The sequence below is a fragment of the Vulpes vulpes genome, chromosome 13 (genome assembly GCF_048418805.1).
Source record: "Vulpes vulpes isolate BD-2025 chromosome 13, VulVul3, whole genome shotgun sequence".
Classification (NCBI taxonomy): Eukaryota; Metazoa; Chordata; class Mammalia; order Carnivora; family Canidae; genus Vulpes; species Vulpes vulpes.
This window is the reverse complement of record NC_132792.1, coordinates 48,101,787-48,125,568: the sequence shown is the minus strand read 5'-3', so window position 1 is coordinate 48,125,568 and position 23,782 is coordinate 48,101,787. Positions and strand designations below refer to the sequence as shown.

At 36.4% G+C, this 23,782-nt stretch overlaps 1 protein-coding gene across 30 annotated transcripts in view; it reads left to right on the top strand.

Annotated features, from left to right (window-relative positions):
* RALYL (RALY RNA binding protein like) overlaps nt 1–23,782 on the top strand; it is a 698,808-nt gene that overhangs the window by 490,168 nt on the left and 184,858 nt on the right. The window contains exon 1 of one of the 30 annotated variants that reach the window (XM_026013081.2): nt 789–939. The exons of 27 other annotated variants lie outside the window; for them this stretch is intronic. In XM_026013081.2, the coding sequence (XP_025868866.1) occupies nt 903–939 (37 nt within the window). In that variant the 5' untranslated portion in view covers nt 789–902. Of the gene's footprint in view, nt 1–788; nt 940–23,782 lie in introns of those variants that run through there. 2 more of the 30 variants (XM_072734418.1, XM_072734419.1) reach the window with 2 other exon arrangements.

Genomic DNA, 23,782 nt, shown 5'->3' with positions numbered 1-23,782 from the left:
AGTGCTCCTGAGCTTCTGCTGGGTGCCGCGCGTTGCTCTCAGAGCGGAGAGCACAGGTATGTGAAGACAAAGCTTCCATGCTGTCCAGTTGACAGTGTGAAATGTGTTCAGATAAGGTTATGTCCACAATATTGTGAAAATAGAGGTCTGAGGACAAAAGTGAAGCAACAGGGGCGAAGGTGGGCAAAAGATTCAGGAGAGGCTTCTTTCAGGAGGGGACAGAGCACCTAACACATAGTAGGCACCTACTGACTCTGAGACCCTATCGCACACCTTTTCTCTTCCAGGCCTGGGGAGATAATGTGAAAATGTTGTAATTCCTGCATTGCCTGAGAAGCAGTCTGTTTGGAGAAATAGACAAAACTAAAAGTGATAATTGCTTTAATAATTGAACATACAAAGTGCATTGGGAGCTCAGAGAAAGAATTGCGCAGAATTTCGAAAACAAAATGCAAATCTAAGCATTCTAGGGTGGCTAACAGACATATGCACCCAAAGGATAGTTTCTAATTTCTATAAATATCGAACAAGGGTTTTTGTATTTCATATTTGTATTTTCAGTTTTACTGTTCTTGCTAAATACGTGAATCTGTTCTAATACAACATTGCTTCAAGCACAGCACTTTAATAGTGCAGATTTTATTCGAGAACTTAACTGACATCAGTTGGGGGGAGGTGAAAGGAACACAATTTTCTCTAGAAGATTTGCATTAGAGAGAGTAGTTACAGGCTGTAGCATCTCCCCTGTAATTTTATGAGAATGGTATTACCCTGGCTTTCACTGTGTGATTGCTGGTTACCTTCTGTCAGTGAGCAAGTCTTACTGCAAAGCACAAGCACAACCCGTCTCTTTGTCTCCGTGGTCAAAGCAATTACTTCTTAGAAAGTCGGATTTTTTCAGAATGACCATGTACAGGAGCAAACGCAGACATCAGAGATGTAAGTAAATTCTGACCCAACTTTTTCTTATGACTGTGGTGAGAGAAACATACTTGATTCCTTAAAAGACTAATCATGACTTTTCCAGATCTCTCCTGGTAGTAGGAAAAATATTGTAGCTCTTTTCTCTCTAACCTTTATCTTTACCCCCCTTACATGCTTGGAAAATGTTGGGGGGGAGAGGGGATAATTCACTTGTTACTATGGAAACCTTTGGAAAGGTTTACAAAATCAACAGAGAAACAGATCAAATGCATTTCAGTCTAGCTCAGCAGCCTTCATTCAGGCATGATCACTGGATAGTTCTCTCTCTTTTCTTTTTCTTTCCAGAAGTGATAGATTTTCTTTCCTGGAAGTCTACTGAAGGGTTTCGGAAGCTAGCCTAAAACTTCTATTTATTTATCCAATATCAATTATAACTCTCAGGAGAAATAAAACAGTTTAGAATAGAGGGGAGAGAGTTCATTGTGAATGACAAGCTGAATAGGTAACAGGATATTCATTGCCAAACTTCTTGGTCCGGAGCATATTTGTAACATAATTCACTACAGGCACCATTTTAAAGGGTTAAAAGAAGTCATTTGTTATCTACCCTAAAGGAATTGATTCCAACTGAAAAGGAGCAGCACAGTTACCCTGGCCTAAAGTCCAGAACAAAGATGATTATGGAACTGAAAGCCATTAGCTTTAGCTAAAAATCCAAGTCTTATGATAAAACTGTGTTTGGTGGTAAAGCAATATGCCTGCCATGAAAAGCTTTCCAATCACTTCTCTTTCTAGTAAGCCCAATTCGTTACCACTTTATCTTCCCTGTTGTCTAAAGTAAAGTAAATATTACCTTAGTCAGTCCAGTGCGTCCTATCACTGACTCTGTTTACCATCTTAGGTGACTACAAGTTGTTCTATAGTCGAAGTCCATACTTTTTCATTATTCCTATGATATCTTTAGATAACATTAAATATTTTCATATTACAGAAGGGCTGTTGGCAACAATGACTCTATCAAAAGACCAAAATATGATAGAAATGAAATATTTTTTGAGTGTGATAATATTTTTGGCCAATTTCCACCAGAGACCCGAACACTAACATTTTTCTTGTTCAAAGAAGTTTTATGCACCAGAGAAAGCTCTGAGGGCCAGGACTGCCAGTTTGATTTTGTATGCCTGATTGCCTTTTGATGCCTCTCCTTCTAGTGATTGAGAAACAACATATGATAACTGCTGCTTGTTTCTTATAAAAATAATTGGTACAAAGTCTACATATATATGGCTGATTAATTTCCTTGTGATTTCCTCCCACAAGAATGAATCTAAATTATGCATGTACTTGAAAACCGTCTTATACCTTTACTCCTGTATCTTTTATACACCCCCTCATTTTTTTCCCATGTAGGTAATCATCACCTTAATGCACATGGCAAATAAAAGATTATAGAAAAATTGTACTGAGTCTCTCCCCTAAAATGTGCTTGCTGAAGTCTGCGATTAAGCAGCAGGAAGAAATTGTGAATTACATGAGACAAGTCAGAAGATGTATAATTATACAGGGATGAACACAGTAGGGTGTACTAAATGGTTTAGTTAAAAAAAAAACTAATGTGTTACTTATGTTTAATTGTATCAGCTATATTATATCGTGTTAACTGTTTCTATATTCTAATCATATAAAATATTGGAGAGCAAGAATATGATAAAATTAAAGTATACAGAGAGGTTAGCAATAAAGGCAAATAGAATCCTTAAATGAATTTCTATTTTACACTAATAATATTTGCAAAAGTGGAAGGTAATGCAATTGTTTGCTATCCGATGGGTATATAAAAATATCTGAATTATCTCATCAGTAAAAACCAGTGCATTTCCATTTTCAATCATATCTTTTATGTGTGTGTTTTTGATCATGTAAAAGGCATAAACTAGCCTAGAGGCAATTGTAATCCAATTAAGGCAATAATTGCACACTTAACAAAACCTCAATGTTAGAAAGAAGGAAAGTGCTCCTATGATTTTCTTTAAAATCGAAAAAGTACATAAATAAACTTCCTAATTTCCTCATTCCCTAAAGCCTTACTATAATATCCTTTAGTAAAAATAATGCAACTTTGTTTTAGAGGACCTGGTGAGAGGAATAGGAAAAGTGCATGTGGCTATGCTAGGAAATCGAAGAGAGGGGGTGGGAGAGCCAAAATAGTTCTTAAAAAAAAACCCAACATTTTAAAGTATAAATTACACTAAGCCTTTGAAAATTCATGTGGGATGTCGAAATCCATTTCTCACTCATGTCTAGATTGATTATTTATAATTCCCTACAGAGGTGAAGGAAAGGGAGGGAAGAGTGCCCTTTCCCTTATTCTGGTGGAACACTAGCTGTGGAAAATGAAACAGCTTCGGTGTGCGGTCAGACAGCAGATCTCACCTGTGCACAGCTGCATAATGACTTTCAATTAGATACAGAATTTGTTGAGTGGTATTAAGAAATGTTTGCATATGTCGGACATTGATTTTGCCGGAGCCAAACAGATACTTTAAGGAACTCAAATATATGTAAACCTGTTTTGACAAATTGGGTGGAGGCAGGAATGATCATTAGTACAAATAACTTTGTTCTTTAATGTTTAACGTTGCATTTTTTCATACGTACCGTATCATGCTCTTTATTAAAGCATGAAGTTTGTGTTTAAATTTTCAAAATGTCATATTATGTATAAAACAATGTATACCTGTAACCTCCCTTGCCAAAAGTCCAGATGACCTTGAGCAAACATTTTTTGGTTTTTAAAAGAGACATTGAGATGCATTTTTAAAAGTGAATATGCTTTTGAAACACAGACCTAGAGAAAAGCTAGAGTATGATCCACATGCTGTTAGATGCAGAATTTTTAAAATACCATAATCCCCATACCACAGCAAAGAGAACAGTGTACATCTAATTTTAGGTGTGTAACATGTCATTTTATTTTCCAAATAAGAACAGATGTTCACTTTTTATTATCAAAGATATGTTTGGATGCTTATCCATTTTATCTATCCCATTATGGAAGTGCTTGATGAGATCACTTCAGGGACCTGAACACTAGCCATAGTCCTCTACCTGTAATCTTGACCAACGTCTATTATCTCTGTGGGTTGCAGTTTCTTTTTCTACAACTTTAGCAGACTGTGCAGAGATTTTTTTCTAAGGTGTCTTCAATCTCTAACCCCCAGAGTTTCCACAACATAGATCTTATCATGTAATTATTCTACTCAAAGAAATTTTATGGGTTCTCATTGCCTCGACTGTGGCTCTGGGCTCAGGTGCTTCAGATCCATGTGACCATGAATTTACTGCAAGAGACTCTACAATCCATATGAATATCAATCATTGCCTAATAATAATGATGAAAAGAAGTATGTATGTATATATACCCCTGTGTGTATCACCCGTGTATGTATATACATACATATATACACTTATATTATTTTTCGGTTCTAAAATGATATGCTTAATAAAAGATGGTACTAAATTTGTAACATTTTTAACAGCATATATTTTATATGTTTTTTAGGCCAGTTATAGCACATAGGGATTTTATGTTTCAATGTTTTAAAAAAGTGTTCTCATATTTCCAAATGTTGAGAATCACTGAACTAAAAATGAAATACAATCATGACCTTATAAACACATATTTACATCACTGCATACATCTTTCTTGATACCACTGTGTTCTAGCCTTTATCAGGCTACTGGCTTATCCCAAAAATTCATTATAGATTCTCTTATTTCTGCCTTTGCCCATACATCTTCCTGTTGATGGGTGGTCCTCACCTGCATCTTCATGTGTAGAAATAATCCATAGTCAAGGTTTCACTCAAATGTCAGATCCCTTATAAAGGGCTCTCCCATTTCCACATCAAATTTATCCTTTTCTTCTCACTTTTCAGATGCTATTTTATAATTTCATTTACACTTCTTAATGTTTTATCTAAGGTTTCATCAGGTAAGGTACCTTTAATTCTTGTTTGAAGCATTCTCAGAGTATAATGCAATGCTTTGGCCATAACAGTCCATAACTGTCTAGTGAAATTTCTTCATTTAAAGAAATATTTATAGGGGCACCTGGGTGGCTCAATGGTTCAGCATCTGTCTTTGGCTCAGGTTATTATTTCAGGATCCTGATATCAAGTCCCGCATAAGGCTCCCCGTGGGGAGCCTACTTCTCCCTCTGCCTGTGTCTCTGCCTCTCCCTCTCTGTCTCTCTCATGAATAAATAAATAAAATCTTTCAAAAAATTTTTAAATAAAGAAATATTTATTGATCATCTATTATATTACTTTCTAGACACTGCTCTAGTTCTATGGCTATAGCAATGAATTAAACATAATTCTAAACAAAGATGACACACAAATAGATACATAATATGCCAGGTGATGCTAAGTACTATGGAAAAAAATAATGCATGCAAGAGGGAAAGGAAGTTTTGAAAGGTAAGATGGGGAATTGCTCTTTTCTATATGGTAGTCCAGAAAAGCCACTCTGGTTAAGGTGACATTTACTCAGACATTTGAAGGAAAAAGAGGGAGCAAACTCTGCTCCTTACTGGATATTCCAGACAGAAACAGCATGTGGAAAGTCTCTAGGATAGGAGGGATATTGGAGGACCACAAAAGAGGTAATAGAGAGTTAATGAAAAGATAAGAGGTCAAAAAAGCACTGAGGCATTGAATGGGTGGAGTAAGACATAAAATTAAATTAAACAATATATTTCATTTGTAACTGAATTAAGATATTTATTAACTTTTCAGAAATAATACCCATAATTTTAAGTGACTTTTTTATTTTCAGATTTATTTAAGAGAGAAAGGATATATGCATGTACACACACGAGTGGGTGGGAGGGGCAGAGGGAAAGAGAGAGGGAGAGAATCTCAAGCAGACTTTTTGCTGAGCATAACCCAAAGTAGGGCTCCATCTCATGACCCTGAGATCATAACCTGAACTGAAATCAACAGTCAGCCGCCACCCAGGTGCTCCATTCTAAGAGACTCTTGCATTATTTTTATTAAAATGAAAATTATAAAAATGATGTTCTAAAAAGCATTACACTTCATACTAGGTGAGGCATCCAGTCATAATTGAAAGAGAATCAAATTGTGATTTGATTCATCATGCATATGAATTGACATCATCCAGATGTCAGAAATATTATTTGAAGAATATTTTCTGATTAATTCTTGTAAATATCCTTGTATCCTTGGTATATTATTTCTATCGTTAAAAATCAAACCAAGAGGGATCCCTGGGTGGCTCAGCGGTTTAGCGCCTGCCTTTGGCCCAGGGCATGATCTTGGAGTCCTGGGATCGAGTCCCACGTTGGGCTCCCGGCATGGAGCCTGCTTCTCCCTCCTCCTGTGTCTCTGCCTCTCTCTCTCTCTCTCTCTCTATCATAAATATATAAAATAAATAAATATTTAAAAAAATCAAACCATGAGGAAAAAAATAATTTGTAGTTTAATAACATTGTACGGCTCCTTTTTTAAAAAGATTTTATTTTTTTAAGTAATCTCTACACCCAACATGGGACTCAGACTCACAATCTGGAGATCAGGCATTGCATGCTTTACTTACTGACCCAGCCAGGTGCCCTGAGAATGGTAAAGCTTCTAAGCATTCAGAGGAAGAAATGACTGCTGCCAGGCTTAACTGATGTAGAATTGGTGTCTTAGTGGTCAAGATGGATAACAAGTTTAATGTTGTATGATTGTTGGAACATGAGTTGTCTTAGCTCTTACATACATCTTTATTATTACATTCTATCAGATATCAAAGATAAAATGGATTCTTAATTAAAACAAATATTGATACCACATATAATAGCAAAAAAAGAAGTTAATCTTAATTCACAGATTATTTATATCTCAACTGTTGACATTATTTATTATAGAACTATTTGAAGATTCATATGGTCTCAGTTTAAAAAACAATTTTTAAGCTTACACCAAAAAAATGACTTGATCTTGATAAGTAATGCTCTCTGGAGGACACCATTACATTCAATCTTTGATTTCTCTATTATTGATGCTTGTTGGGAATTCTGTTCAGATGTCTGAAGTTTGTCCAGTCTTTTTTCCCTTAAGTTTCTAATATGAATTATATAATTATATGGATTGAGAGCTTGTAACTTTATACATTCCTCCATGGAATCACATCTACATGGATAGAATCAGGGTTCTCTGCTTGTGCATGCCCAAAGGGATGGTAGTTACCAGTTGGAGAGTAGACATGAACAAAAGCTGATTAATAACACCCCTGATACAGATTGACCTTATGTAAAGATACGTAATTGGTCTGCCTCATGACCTTAATGATTTACTTTGCTTTTACAGGCTGTAGCCTGTGACTGGTTCCACCTGGAGAAATACTTATTTATATTCTTTCTTTCTCCCTTTCTCCCTTCCTTCATTATTTCTTCTTCTTCTTTTCTTCTTCTTCTTTTCTTCTTCTTCTTCTTCTTCTTCTTCTTCTTCTTCTTCTTCTTCTTCTTCTTTTCTTCTTCTCCTCCTCCTCCTCCTCCTCCTCCTCCTCCTCCTCCTCCTCCTTCTTCTTCTTCTTCTTCTTCTTCTTCTTCTTCTTCTTCTTCTTCTTCTTCTTCTCTCTCTCTCTCTCTCTCTCTCTCTCCCTCTCTCATTCTATTCCATGTATTTTCTATTTCACAACACTCCACAAAGTCAGAGGTCACTTTTGTAGAGGGTGAACATTTATACATTTTCTTTTAACATATTTACTTTCAGAAAACAACGTGGCTACCCTATATCATCTGTTCTTTTAGTGTCTATCTTCTGAGGATCTGTGCTGCTGGTCTAGATTTATATCTAGACCTACATAAAAGCCACAACATTGACTCTACCCCCAGTTGTTCACGTAAATGTTCTCTACTGAATGGCATTCATCTATCAAAGAATGTTACAGTTAAAAATAATGTCGATTTGTATCTATTGAGAGCAAATGATGCATGTGAATAAAGTAGGCATTCAGCAAAATAAGATTGGTGCTAAAGTAGATGTTAATATATCTCTTTAAAACACTATCATGAATGTATGGATTTTTACATGATTATAAGAAAAGATGACTATTCAAAAGCATTGATGGGAAGTGAGGTAATACAGAAAGTAGTCTTTATATAGTCTAACGTGTCCTACCTTTGGAAATTTAGAAAGCAACTTTCTTAAAACCATGATCTGATGTTATTATGCTTTTTGGACAGTTTATCTGTTTGGTTGAGCCACATTAAACTGTCCTTTTTTTAAGTCAAATAACACAGTTTCATATTATTAAATATAAACACCAGCTGTCCCAGAAGGGGCAAAAAAAAAAAAAAAAAGAAGGGGACAGGTAAATGAAAAATCATAGCGCCAGCACAGGTTGGCATTAAAAATTAAAGGCATGGGGATCCCAGGGTGGCTCAGCAGTTTAGCACCTGCCTTTGGCCCAGGGCATGATCCTGGTAGTCCCAGGATCGAGTCCCACGTCAGGCTCCCTGCATGGAGCCTGCTTCTCCATCTGCCTGTGTCTCTGCCTGCCTCTCTTTCTCTCTCCCTCTCTCTCATGAATAAATAAAATAAAATAAAATAAAATAAAATAAAATAAAAGGCATGATAGTTAAGCCAAGGATGAGCACTTGCTGTACTAAAAGAATATAATTAGGGAAATGTATTCATTGTTGTTCCTCAGGATATGTAAAGTTAAACTTTTCACACAAAAAATAAAAAATGTATTCAGGTTTCTCAACATAGCTAGATGACATTGTTTTCCAAGTGACACATCTAACTAGGCTTTGAAGATTATCAAAATTTTAGAAATTGCCCACCTTCCATCAAACTTAAAATGTTTATTATAAAAATTTGAATTCTACCTTTACATGATTTTAGGATTAGACTCTCATTTTTTCTACAAGTGGAAAATGAGACAACTAAAATGAATCAATAATAATACCAAAAATGATAAAAATAGCATTTGACATTTATTGAATTATTACTCTATGCCAGGTACTTTTTTAAGCATTTTGTTATATATGATTAATGCAATTTGTTTAATAGAAATATAACTGAACATGTAAAAGCAATAATCTAGTAATCTATGGCACTTTTAATTTCCATTCCAATTTTAAAATGTTATTTATAATTTTGATATTAATCTCTAGGAAATTGAACACATGAAGTTAAACTAAAATATGTATCTTTACTAGGGTGAAAGAATAAGCTTATATGTCCCTTGAGGAAATGAAGAAATTAACTGTATAAAGCAAAATACATAGTTTGGCCAATATTCCTACATTTTGAATCATATAAAAACAGAAAAAAATATCCTGAGGAAAAGTTTTACATATATATGCAAATGAATATTCACATACAACTGTATTTGCCTGGTGTGCCATCTTCTCTGCAAAAGAATAAAAGGTTTCCAGGACTTAGAAAATCAAAGTGCTCTGCAGTGATTTAGTAATTCATTGTGAGTAGTTACACTCTTTTTGGTCCAGAACAGCTAACTTGTTTGGCATAACCTTTTGATTCATTTTCTTCTTTGTACTTATTGATTTTCTTGGCATTATTTACTGAATTGCACTCCCATTCTGACTATGGACTTTCTGACACCTTTTGTTATATAGGGTTACATTATATATGTGTTAATATTGACTTAAGGCCTTAATGGCCTTTTATCATTGACTTTATATTATCTCTAGAATTTCATTTGTATTTAAAATAAAAATAAAATCCACATCTATTTTGTGAAATGCCTTATAGAGAGTGTGGCATATATTTTTGTAATGTTTCATGCCTTAGGCTGCTTATCATTGGGAAGTGTTATATTTTATATTATATGATTCTTTTGACTCCTAGTGAACTTGAAACTGCCTTAGAGGAACAGCTGGTTGTTTTTCCTTAAATAAACACACATTGTTCTTCAAATTGCTGGTATCTGTCTTCTTAATAGGCTCCACAGGCAATGGGAATCTTGACTTTGAAGTCACCTCTGCTGGGTTCATGTAGATATCTGACTATTTCATACCTTTTTTTTTTTTCATACTTGAACAGTATCTTTCAACTCCAGTTTGTCTATAAATGAACAGCATGTTGCCATAACTTATTCTTTACCTGTTCTCTGAGTTTATAATATTTTAATATTTTATTCTATATGATAATTAAATGTAATGAAAAATAAAATATCAAAAATATGTGATACCTGTAAATGCATTACATTTGATTCTATCTTAAAAAAAATTTTTTTATTTATTTACTCATGAAAGGCACAGAGGCAGAGACATAGGCAGAGGGAGAAGCAGGCTCCTCACAGGGAGCCCAATACAGGACTTGATCCCGGACCCCAAGTTCACGACCTGAGCCAAAGGCAGAAGCTCAGCCACTGAGTTGAGTCACCCAGGTGCCCCCATTTGATTCTACCTAATTTATAGTGTCAGTTATTAGCGAGAGACTGGCTCATAATTAAATAAAAATGCACTCACACAGACTCAGAAATAGTTTATTTTTAATTGGAATTCAAGGAAAAAATTCATTTGCTTTATCACTGTCAGCTTTGCTAAGGTAGCAAGGGAAAAATGGTCACTCGAATTTTAAAAGTGGTCATAGAATTTTTCTCAGCACTGAATTTGTCCTCCAAGAACTATTTTTATAATACTAGCCTTTTTCTAATGATCATTTCTAACATACATGATACACTCAAATTTGATTAATGGGTATAGAATCTCCCAAAGAGACTTTAGCAATGAAACTCTATGAAGGTTTCTAGAGTTTGTTTATGCACTAGACAAATATTTTTAGATTATCAGACCAGTTTTCCAAACCAAGCTGGATTTTGAGAGAAGATTTGACTTGAATGGATGTGACATTTTTTTTGAAATTGGAAGAAAAACAAATCATTTAAATTATACTTTAAAAATATTCATTGTTACATGAATATTTAAGAAAGAAGTTAGCAAGCACAGGAACAAGATATTAAGACATAATCTTATGAAGATCATAGATATGTTTGTTGCTGAGATTTTCTTTTAGGTCTCTGGAAATGGTTCTCTGGAGATTAAAACCATGCTAAGCAAGTTAACCAGTTTTCTTATACTAACCGCAATTGCCCATCAGGTTAAAGACAGTAGGAGTTGTTTTCATCCCATGGAAACAGCCATATAACATATTTAGTTGTTTGAAGAAGCTACGAATCATTAGTAATACTATTTCTCCTAGATTACTACTGACAGTAATTAAATCAACAGTTGTAGCAATTTGCCATATACTTCAGGCCCAATTAAGTAAGTCTTGCCTTGCTTATCAGGCTGTTAAAGGATAAAGTGGCTTGGGACCTAGAATTCTCAGTAAGTTGCCTGTCTTATTAATTTTTACCAATGTTAACTTAGGTTGAAGAGTAGGATAAATATCTTTTGGGAGGGGCATCCAAGATGGTAGCATAGAAATATCCTGAACTCACCTTCTCTCACAGATGCACAGATGCACTCACTCACATCCAAGGCTACATATGGATCACTTCCCTCTAAAAAAGATTTGAAAACTAGATCAATTGCTCTCCACAACAAAGCATAAAAGAACAACATCCAAACTGGCAACAGAGGCAGAGACATGGTCTTGCAAAAAAACTATTTCAGCATGGCAATACACAGTAAGGAAGGATCTCACCGGACAAGCAGTATTTCCAGGGGAGTGAAGTTTTGGTGCCCCACATTGGGATCTCTATCAGAATGATGAGCCCCGGGATCTATACCAGAAAAGACAAGCTCCAGAACAGCTGGCTTGGATGACCAATGGTACTAATGTCTGGGCATCCCAAAGTGCTATAATAAATGGAGATTTCTCTTGGAGGGCTTGCTTGACCTGAGACCCAGCAAAAAAACAGCAGTTTGAAAAACACCTAAATCTAAAAAAAAAAAAGAAAAAAGAAAAGAAAAAATAAAACAATAATATGTGAGGGAGATTTGTTTGCTGTTCTGGAGGCATAAACTGGAAGGGTGGGGAAAGCTGAGATGCTCCCCAGAGATGGTGGATGCCATTGCTGCATTCCCCACACAGTCTCCTCACATAAGTAGGCAAGCAAGGACATGGCACCCTCCCACCACTTTGCTGGACCACAAGGGGTGAGTGGTTGTGGCACTTGCTGAGAATATGGGGAAGACACGTCCCCACCACCTTGCCAAGACAGGTGGGATGGGACAAGCAGTCGGATCACCCTTCCATTCCCAACCTGAAGCCAGCACACACACAGAGAAAAGGCTCTTTCTTGCTGTATCACTGAGGTCTTCAAGCACAAGTAAACATATTCCCATGGACTTTAGAAACATTTTTGGAATGTGCCTTGCCCACTACACTCTCCAGCTGCCTCATTAAAGCCAACAGCATGTGCAGTCCACAGAGGATACCCCTGAATCAGTTGTCCCTGGTAGCAAAGAGGGCTGGTGTTCCAGAGCCTTGTGGGACTATAACAATCTGAAAAATAGCTCTTGGCAGGCCACCAACTCCAAGGTATTGCACACAGCAGACTGGAACAACCCTGGGCTTCCTCTGAAAATAGCCTGTTCATTTAGTGTGGAGCTTCAACCTCAGGGACAAGCTTCAGGTTTCCTACACATCTAGAGGCTAAAGAGGCACTCATAGGGAGCAAAAGCAGAAAGACATCATCCTTGAACATACCTTCAGCCTCACCACAACCCAATGAGACTTCCCAGAAAGGAGCTTACATGATCACCTGGGGCCCTGAATTTGGCAACTTACCCAGGAGACATTTCCAGATTTCCTGGTCTGGAGGCCAACAGTCTTTACAATTGCAGACTCACAGGACTATAAGTATTTTCATACTTTAAAAGCTGCTGCATGGGATGCCTGGGTGGCTCAGCGGTTGAGTGCCTTTGGCTCAGGACGTGATCCTGGGTTCCGGGGATTGAGTCCCACATCAGGCTCCCTACGGGGAGCTTCTCCCTCCGCCTCTGTCTCTGCCTCTTTGTGTGTCTCTTATGAATAAATAAATAAAATCTTTAAAAATGTTTAAACATAAAAAAATAAAAAGCTGCTGCATGAGGGCCTGGCTTCCATTCTTCCTGAAACTAGATGTAAGATGAGATTCCTCTCCTTGAATCACTGACAAGTCTTGGCACACCCTCAACAATGGGGGCATATCAAGAATAAACCAGGCAGTTTAGACAGTCTCAAAGTTTCCCATGAGCTAGGGCAAGGTTGAAACAGAAAGATCATCACCTACACAAGGCCACACCTTCAATATTGAGAGAGGTAGCTGTTTCGTCTAATACATGGAAGCAGACAGAAAATCAAGCAAAATGAGGAAACAGAGAAGTATATTCCAAACAAAAGAAAAAATCTTCAGGAAAAGATTCAAATGATACGGAGATGAGTAATCTACTTAGTAGAGGATTCAAAGTATGGTTTATAAAGGTGCTCACTGAACTCAGCAGAAGAATAGATCAACCTAGTGATGACATCAACAGAGAAGGCATAAGAAACATACCAAAAAGGATTGAAGGAATAAGAATGTACCAAAAAGAATTGAAGAATACAATAACCAAAACAAAAACTGCACTGGAGGGGTTCAGCAGCAGACTAGATGAAGCAGAAGTATGGATCAGTGAACCAGAAGATAAAGCAATGGAACCCACCCAGACACAGGGGCAAGAAGAAAAAAAGAACTTTAATGAAGATAAGGCAAATAACATCAAGTGAAGTAACATTCTCATTATAAGGGCCCCAGAAGGAAAAGAAAGAAACAGGGGCAGAAAACTTCTTTGAAGAAATAATGGCTGAAAACGTTCCTAACCTAGGGAAGGAAACAGATGTGCAGGTCTAGGAAGCACAGAGAATTCTGAATATAATGAATCCAAAGAAAGCCACACTGAAATACATTATAATTAAAATGTCAAAAATTAGAGAATTTTAAAAGCATAAAGAGAAAAACAAAGTATTAAGTACAGGGAAATCCCAGAAAACTCCCAGCAGAATTCTCAGCAGAAATTTTGCAAGCCGGAAGAGAGTATCACGACACCTTGAAAGTCTGGAAACTTGTAGCCAGGAATATGCTACCCAGCAGGGTGATCCTTCAGAACTGAAGAGAAATTAAGAGTTTTTCAGGTAAGGATAAGCTAGGAGAGTTTCTCACTACTGAACCGGCCTTATGAGAAATATTGAGAGACCTCTTTAAGCTGAAACGAACTGGCAGTGAATAGTAACAAGAAAACATAGGGAAGGAAAAGTCTCACCGGGAAAGATAAATACATAGAAAAGGTGGTGGGTTAATCACTTATAAATCTCCTGAGGAGGTTAAAAGATGAAATTATACTTAACTATAACTATGACAATTAGTTAAGGTATACTTAAAATAAAATAAAAAAAAGATCTAAAAATGTGACATCCAAAAACCTAAAATGAGGAAGATGAAAATACAGTTTGGAGTGTGTTCGGATTAAGTGGCTACCAACTTAAAATAGACTGTTGCATCCACAGGATGATACAGGCAAACCTCACAGTAACCACAAAGCAAAAACTTACAGTCAATACACAATAGAAAATGAGAGAGGGATCTAAGTGTAACACCAAAGAAAGTCATGAAACCACAAGAGAAGAAAGAGAAGAGAAGAACTACAAAATCAGTGATAAAACAATCAACTAGATGGCAACAAGCATATACCTATTCCCTAACTTGGGGGGGGGGGGGAATAAATATAGTAGAAAGTTTAATGAAAATAAAAGTGGCAGAGACTGATTGCTGTCCCCTTAATAATCATTCACCCTTTCTTGCACAATAATAGATTCATCAATAATTAGCTGGGTTTGTGGCCACATTTCTCTGCCTTCCTGTGGCCAGGTGACTGCTGACCAGTGTAGTGTGAAAAAGGATGTGTGCAACATCTAGGACAATATCTCTAAAAGGAAGGGGTCGTATCTCTCCTTACCATGTCCTCAGTCCTGCTCTGAGGGCAGTGATGTGATGGTCACAGCTCACCTTGGACAGTAGGTTCAAAGCGAAGCCCTCCGAATGCCTGCACAGGTGGCATGGAGAGCCTGGTTTGGGAATGAGCGGAGAGCCCTCTACTGCACTAAAGGGCCTTCACCCAGAGAGAAAGAATCTTTTATCCTCTTTAAGGCACTGTTCCTCGGGGACTCTGACACACAGCCAGACAATTCTTCCCTAATATAAGAAAAATTAGATTTCTTCCTTTTTTATATATATAATCAATTTATTTTTTATTGGTGTTCAATTTGCCAACATACAGAATAACGCCCAGTGCTCATCCCAAGTGCCTCCCTCAGTGCCCGTCACCCATTCACCCCACCCCCCGCCCTCCTCCCCTTCCACCCCCCTTAGTTCGTTTCTCAGAGTTAAGAGTCTTTATGTTCTGTCTCCCTTTCTGATATTTCCTACCCATTTCTTCTCCCTTCCCTTCTATTCCCTTTCACTGTTATTTATATTCCCCAAATGAATGAGAACATACACTGTTTGTCCTTCTCCGATTGACTTACTTCACTCAGCATAATGCCCTCCAGTTCCATCCACGTTGAAGCAAATGGTGGGTATTTGTCGTTTCTAATGGCTGAGTAATATTCCATTGTATACATAAACCACATCTTCTTTATCCATTCATCTTTCGATGGACACCGAGGCTCCTTCCAGTTTGGCTATTGTGGACATTGCTGCTAGAAACATCGGGGCGCAGGTGTCCCAGCGTTTCATTGCATCTGCATCTTTGAGGTAAATCCCCAGCAGTGCAATTGCTGGGTCGTAGGGCAGGTCTATTTTTAACTCTTTGAGGAACCTCCACCAACAGTTTTCCAGAGTGGCTGCACCAGTTCACATTCCCACCAACAGTGTAAGAGGGTTCCCTTTTCTCCGCATCCTCTCCAACATTTGTGGTTTCCTGCTAATCATCAGAGGTACCGATGATGCCGTACCCAGGCCCAGACAGGAGCACATCCCCAAAAGTGACATATCAGTGAGGAGTAGGACATGTCCTACAGGTGAGAAAGAAATCTGAAGCATGGAGCCGCTGAGAGGTGCACTGGGGATCACACAGCTGGGCACACCAGGCCAGGGGGCCGGATTCTGGCTCCTGGACAACTGCCTGGCCGTGCGCAGAGCTGCCTTCAGTTCCAGCTTGCAGGACCTCTCTTTCTCTGCAAGAGAAACAATTCTGGGCATCAATGGGTGCCCTGTGTTCCCAGTTCAGTCCAGGTTGGGCTACCACTCTTATGTGCCTCCTTCCCTTGATTCTTTGGACAGAGCCATGCATTTTACCAGCCATCCAGTGCTTTGACCTCTGAGGTAAGACTTTATGGAAAGTAAGGCAATCCCGTCATGAGTTTTAGCCCTTCTACTGGCTAGAATTCACCCCTGGCATGGTTGAGGCATGGATCCTCTTCCAGGAAAAAGTTCTGACTGGGATTCTGGATGGAGAAGTGTTGCCTCCTGCTCAGAAGTGACAGTTTGGGGTGCTCTCTACTGTCTTGGTGGTTTCTGGAGTGACAGGGAAGAAGGGGTAAGGAAGCATTCTCATCAGTCTGACCCGAATTGTGCTTCTTTGCCTTTGTCAAGGAATGCAACCTTATAACTCCAGTTGCCAAAATTTTCTGAGTGACGTGGGTTTTGTGTAAAACTTCTGAATGTTCTGGAAGGAATCTGATTAACCCAGGGCCACTTGGCGCCCTCGGGATCCTGCATCCACCCCATTGGTTAGTAGCTATGCTCTTTGAGGGCTTTCCAAAGGAAGAAAGACAAATGCTAAATTCTACTAAGGCAGGCAGCCTAAGACTGGAACACTCTCCATATGGCTCCACATTGAAGAAAGCAAAACTTAAAAAAAAAACTTGCCCCCCTTCTTCTGTTACCACTGGTGGCTTCACCAAGGGGATCTGGGTGGCAAAATGGGTTCAAGTCGCCTTTCCAGTGTAGAGTAAGAGTTTGATAATTTGTCTCTTAAAAAAAAATTGTGCTGTAATACTCTTTTTCAAAGCACATGTCCTAAATATTGTAATTCAGTGTAACCACATCAGTTATGATAATATACCTTCAGTTTGGGACCAGATCATTAAATCTGGAAATATGTAACATATGCTACAATGATGACTATATCCCATTAATCTTTGGAGCTAGCATTCCAATCATTGCTGTAGAACAACACTTAAAATATGACTGTCGAACAAGCTTTTGTCCTTGGAGATTTTCTGGTGGACATATTATACCTTGTAGCTTTTCATGTGCTTCAAAGCAGTGTAGCTTCATAACAAATACCATTGCCATATTTATGTGGCAATAAAGTTAGTTTAAGTTACTCTTTATGAAGTCATTTATAGCTTTCAGGCATTATTGAGTTTTTTATGACTACTATAAAATGGTATGACTTAAGAGAAATTATAAACTTCTCCCCTGTGGTTATTTGTCATGATTAACATGTATAGAATTCTATTGGTCATTTTGTCTGGGATATTTTATTGTCTTCCTTCTAGGAAAGTTAAATAATAGAGATCTCCAAGCAGGTTATTACGCAGTTCATTTAGATTTTGTTCTATGGATTGTATCTATTTCCATGGCTGGTTCTAATTTTAATAAAGTTTAACTGCCAAATTTCCTGAAAAACCAAGTAATTCTAGACATAACTTCAGTGACAAGTATCATCACATTGTCCTATCAACTAAAAGTTTTATTGGTTGTTCCTATCAGTTATTCTGGGTCAGTTTTTTTTTTTTAAGATTTTATTTATTCATGAGAGACACAGAGAGAGAGAGAGAGAGAGAGGCAGAGACTCAGGCAGAGGGAGAAGCAGGCTCCACACAGGGAGCCCAATGTGGGACTCGATCCCGGGTCTCCAGGACCACGCCCTGGGCCGAAGGCAGCGCTAAACCACTGAGCCACCCAGGTATCCCCTCTGGGTCAGTTTTTACCTGAAAGCCTTACTACTATTTTTTCATCTAAACTGCATCAAATAGTTGTTGTAGGAAACAGATTTTTCTATCATTGCATAAAAATGTATGTTACTAAAGCATTGTTTGTTTACCTTAAAAAGACTTAGAAGGCATTTATTGATCAGGTATTATTATCTTACTCTGCAGATTCATTTCTTGCCATCCCACTTTGCATATTCCAGTTTAGTGCATAATACTGAATTTTCTTTCTGTTCTCTGAGGAATTATTTTCATCGTTAGCTGCTTGTGTGGCTTCTATTTAGAAAACTCTGCCCTCCTTTCTTAGTTAACTACTACTCATCCTTCAGGTGCTGGCTTAGACAATCACCTGCTACTGAATTGATTTTTCCTCATATATGAGTAGAGGCTGGTAGAGGCCACTAGAATTGATCTTTTTATGTATTCCTTTCTACCCTACATGTGTCCTGTGTATGAATTGTAATGTGGCCAGTCATTTGTCTATAACCCTTGAAGACAGAAACCAGACTGCTTTGTTCATTGCTGTAGCCCCAGCATGGTCTGGCCCCAGAAAGCCTTCAATCAATAGTTGCCGAAGGATGAAAGGAATAGACAGCCTTACTTATGTATCTGTTTCAACAAGTAGAAATTGTGACCATTTGCCACAAATAAATCACTATGATATTGTCTATTAAAATATCTTTTGCCTTTTCATATTGACAAATGTTCTTCGATGATGTTCATGTGCTAAGGTCTTTTTGGTGTCAGGTTTTAGAGTTATTTTGTCTACTAAGCACTCTATTTTTACTTATTTCTTAAGGAGTATTAGAAGGAATCTAAAAACACTTTGTCTTTAGTTATTTAACAATGTTTCCCCAAAACAATGTTTCCCCAATATTTAGAAATGATGTGAATCTCAAGGATTTCTGTTGCAACTATGCTAGTTTTTTAGTTAATTTAAAACTTCCAGATTTTTGGTATCATTACGTTTTAAGAACTAAAGACTTATGGCCAAAAACACATTCAGAATTAAAATTTTTCTTCTCTACATTCTTTTTTTTCTTCTAGCCAGGTTTTGCTCTGCTGCGAGGTTTCATTATTTCTTAGATCAATTTTGGATCAGTTAGAAGAACAATTTGTTTGTTTCTTCTCAGATTTGTAGCTATTAATCTCAGCAGTAACTCAGTGATTGATCCTTCTCCAAAACCTCAACATCACAAAGACATAGATTATGAGAAGTAACTTTAACCAAATCCAGGATATACTGGCTGAAAATATGAAATTTAAGACTTTGCATCATCTACCATAAATCTGTCACTAATTTGTTATGCCACATGTAAATTTCGGAATATAAATTAAAATGGTCATATAAAGTCACTTCACTGCCTACTTTTAAATTCTCTTCTTTAATTGTCCTTTCTATAATTTTTTTGCTACTCATTAGTTGTATCAACTGGAAATTCTTGAATTGTAACTAAAAGTGACCTCATTTCCAAAGCATTTAAAATTATTACAGGTGAAAGCTCTCTCAAGGGCTTTCAATGCTTCAAATATGGGTGTACAATCTGTGTCAATAATGAATACTGCACATTAAATTGACCTGAATAGTTAGAGCACAAACTTTTTTCTAGCATCGGCAAATTTCTGCCATGAAAGCTTAGAATGGAACATTGGAAGAGAAGCTATTAGAATAATTCAGGGACTCTGAAAGGATCTCCATGCTATGTGGGTTTGGGAGTTTTTTGTTGTTGTTGTTGTTGTTGTTTTGGGGTTTTTTTGCTTGTTTGTTTGCTTGTTTTTCTTAGTATAATTGAGATTTCCAAGAATTTTTACTGAGAAGTCATTTTATTCTCTGGACTTAACTATTGAAAAAAAGATAAAATTATTAGGGAAGCAATAAGGAATTTGGTAAAGAATTGAAAACAAAGTATTATATGCTTGATAAGTTTATCCCAAGCTTCTCACCTGAGTTGTTTAGAATGCCAGGCTAATGAGTCCAAGGCCATAGATTTGAGCTTTCTGTGGTGTGGATAGTTTACTCTCTCTGAATCACAGACCACTGTTGTTATCCTGCCCAGCCATCCTTCAAAGAAGGACCTGGTTCCTGGATAACACTAATGAAAGAGAGAAGACAGATCGACTAGGGCCATCAGAACTACAAATCTCAAAAAGGATATATTGCTAGTTTACCTAAGTATGTATGTATTATTTATAATTTGTGTCATATTGCTTGTGACACCTCCATTTAAAGAATGCATCTATGTTTGAATAAGCGTCATTTATTTTCATTTTAATTTATGAAGGCAATAAAACTAAATTAGCTTTATTTTTATTGTCAAGTTCACACACTTGGAATTTAACACAATACAAAATATCTACCATTTCAAAAAAAGCTCGCTTCACAGAGGGATATGAAGTTAGTCTCAATATCTTTTACTATAACCTTTTTATTTTATCAGGCATGTTAAATTTTAGATAATTTAAAAGACATTGAGGTGTGCCTGGGTGGCTCCGTTCATTCAGTGTCTGCCTTTGGCTCAGGTCATGATCTCTGGGTCTTAGAATCCAATCCCACATAAAAAAAAAAAAAAAAGACATTTAACTAGTAAAGTATGCTGTTGTCTTCTCTCTCAGGCATTAGTAGGAGTGTGATTAAATTTTTCTAAGAAGCTTTACTTACCATGAAAGATTCTAAGAATCTAAGATTCGTTTAATTGAGGAAGACTTAGGATGGGTTCAGGTACTGCTACAAGTAGAATTGGTAGGAAATTTTTCAGTTTTATCTAGTTATGATGATAGTACACCATGACATTTTTTAAAATAAGCAAATATCTTATACCTCCACTAATAGTGCAGACCATAAACTACTGATTTACTTCCAGTTTGGAACAAACTTTGTTGTGTTCTTCACAATCAGTGTTTCATAGACTTGGATCTGGTTGGACAGAATTATCAGGACGTTCATTTAATTTTATGCGCCACCTTTTTATAAATGTAACCTAACAATTACATAGAATCAAGCAAAAAGCCTGCAGTTACCTAGGCTAACTTCCTCATTTGGTAGGAAAGGAATGGGTTTGTTTTATCATCCATTATAAATGATGATCAATAAATGTACCTGCCCACCTTCCTTCTTTGGGGGAGTAAGTGTTGATTCAGCGCTGGTTAATTCATTAAAAGAATAATAATTGTTACTGAAAAGTTAAAGTTTAACAGAAACACACATGATAATATTCTCCTTTATTTAAAGAATCAACATAAATTTTTAAGTAGTTCTTTTTATTATTGCAACAGTTCCTCTTCTTTTTATGTCCACTTTTTGTACTCACCATTCTCATAACCTTTTCCTACATGCTTTCCCATCATCCTTTATTTTCTATTAAAGTGATTCACACACTATAGACTATATTTCTTTCTTTCTGTAGCTTTTTCCAGTAAACTATGAGAACTAAAACTAGATTTTTTTTTAATCTTTGCATCATCTTACCTAGCTCTGTATCTAATTCATGCTACAATCTCAGTGGGCATTTAATGAATGAATAAATGAATGAATTCATTAATATCTTTCAGTCTTTGGTTTTAGTTTTTGATCTTATATTTTTATTATATTTTTAAATGTACACTTAATAACACAGATCAGTTAACACATATATTTATCTTTCTAATAAAATTGCACCTGATGGAGCCATAATATTCTTGGCAGTTTCTAAAAATGTGCATGACCTACAAAGGTTTAAATCTGAACTCCTCTTTACAGTTGGTAATCTAATGACTACTCCAAATTCATAATTTAAAAACTTTACATTGATTATCATTCAATAACAATATAAAAAGTAGGCTCTGTATTTGAATTAGGAATAATTCATCATCATTTATTCACCCCTTAGAGTGCTAAGCATATCTGTTAAAGATTTCAGTTAGCCATCTATTTATCTGTGTTAGAGGGAAAATGTCCAAGGCCCTTGACCTACTACTACAATTTTTGGCAAACTTAAAAAGTTCCATCTTTGGCATTCATTTGGAATTCATCTCCTCGATCCCTTCTGGCCCAGAGCCACAGGAATTGGTTGAGGACTTCTAAAGCAACTGGTATGGCCTTTACTCTGTTATTTAACAAATCATTCTAAAACTGAGCCAATGGAGGTAAAAATCCTCCATATTTTATCAATCTAAGAACCAAAATTCTCAGTTATTCCTTTGGACCTTATTTCATCATCCCCCCCCCCCCCCCCCCACTATGCACGTTATGTTGTTTGAGATTTTATAGTCAAGTTCCTCATTTCCCTGGAATTTGTGTTTGGAACTTCACCAGACAACTGTCAAATCAATAGTCCATAATTAAACTCGGAGTAGAAGTACTCTGTATATTTCACAATGCTTAATTAATCTTCCCCAATGGAGCACTTTAATGCTATTTTCATAATGGGAATAGTATTATGAGCTCTAAGAATATTTCATTTTGCAATCACCTATTAATTAGGAAGCATAGCTTTATTCATTTTTTTCCTGGATATGCAATCAACCTGTTCTTTATCATGGCCTGAATTTCATGGCCGATAAAGAGGTTATATATGCTTTAATTGTATGTATTTAATGAATATTCTATAAATTTCCCACTGCCTTAACCAGTACTATTTGTTAATCATCTGAGTACCAATGTTATTCAGGTGTATTGTGTCAAAAATGTCATTTTCATCTTTCGGGAAGTGGCTTAAGCACAATTTTTTTCTTTCCAGATATAATTGCAAAAGTCATTAAATAATATAGGAAGATACATTGCCATGACAAAAGATCAACCAAGAATGGATATAGGCCATACTTGTTTCTTTTCCCATTACAGTAGAAACTTGATTTGTGATAATGGTAGTTAATTACTTTGGACAATGAATCCAATCAATCTAGTCAGTTTACTAAAAAGAGTAAAGAGAGTATTAAACAAGAACTCTTGATAAGATTGGAATAGACTACTAAAATAGATTAATTAGTTCAATGCATGCTTTAATCAAAGCAGTGTTGTTATGTCTGTTAGTAGATAATACATCTGTTCACACATAAAAGAATGATGTTTCTTTAAAAAACTTAATTTCCAGTTCTTTTAATAACAGTAATTTTTACATTCACCGTGTTCTAGTTGAGTGTGAACATTATGTAGTATATGTCTATGAGTCCTTCAATTTAGAAATACGAGTTACTATGAGAGATAATAAAACTGCCAGAACCCAGATACGTGAAGCTCATAATGAATGATACAGATTCCTATATATTCTGCTCATAAACATTAGAAATGATGAAAAGCTTAATCTAGTTGTAAACAACCTGCATAAATATATTTTATGGTTTTTTTCTCCTGCATGCATATAGAAGTAGCAAACTCATTTAATAATATTGAGCAATCTTAGTTTGAAATCATCAGTTTCCTTTCAATTTAAAATGAGATTATGAAAATAATTATGCTTTACAAGCAAGTAGGTTTATATTTTCATTGGACATAAAACAATAAAATACTACCTCTTTATAAAATTTGAACACAACTAAGGTATTTCTTTATTGTAAAAGTTAATCCAGATACATAAAATGGCTGTAAAACAACTTCAATGTATAAAATCAAGAAATCCTCAAATAACCATTATTTCGAGTAACTGCATTCTTAGACAAACCTGCTCACTGGTATCATAGTTGATCCAGATTCCACTTTTATAACTTCTTTTTGGAAGTGTAGGCCTATTGTGATGCCTTTCTTACAGTTCATGGTTGAAAAACCAGGGCAAGTCCAATAGAGGTGTTTTGGTTACAACTTAACAGTTTACTTGAGTTTTTGTGGACTGTATAACTAAAGGATAATCATTAATCCAATATGATTTAAACTCTAGACTTTCAAAAGAGAAATAAAACAGCACTATGTCATTTCTAACAGCAGTGTTTATAGA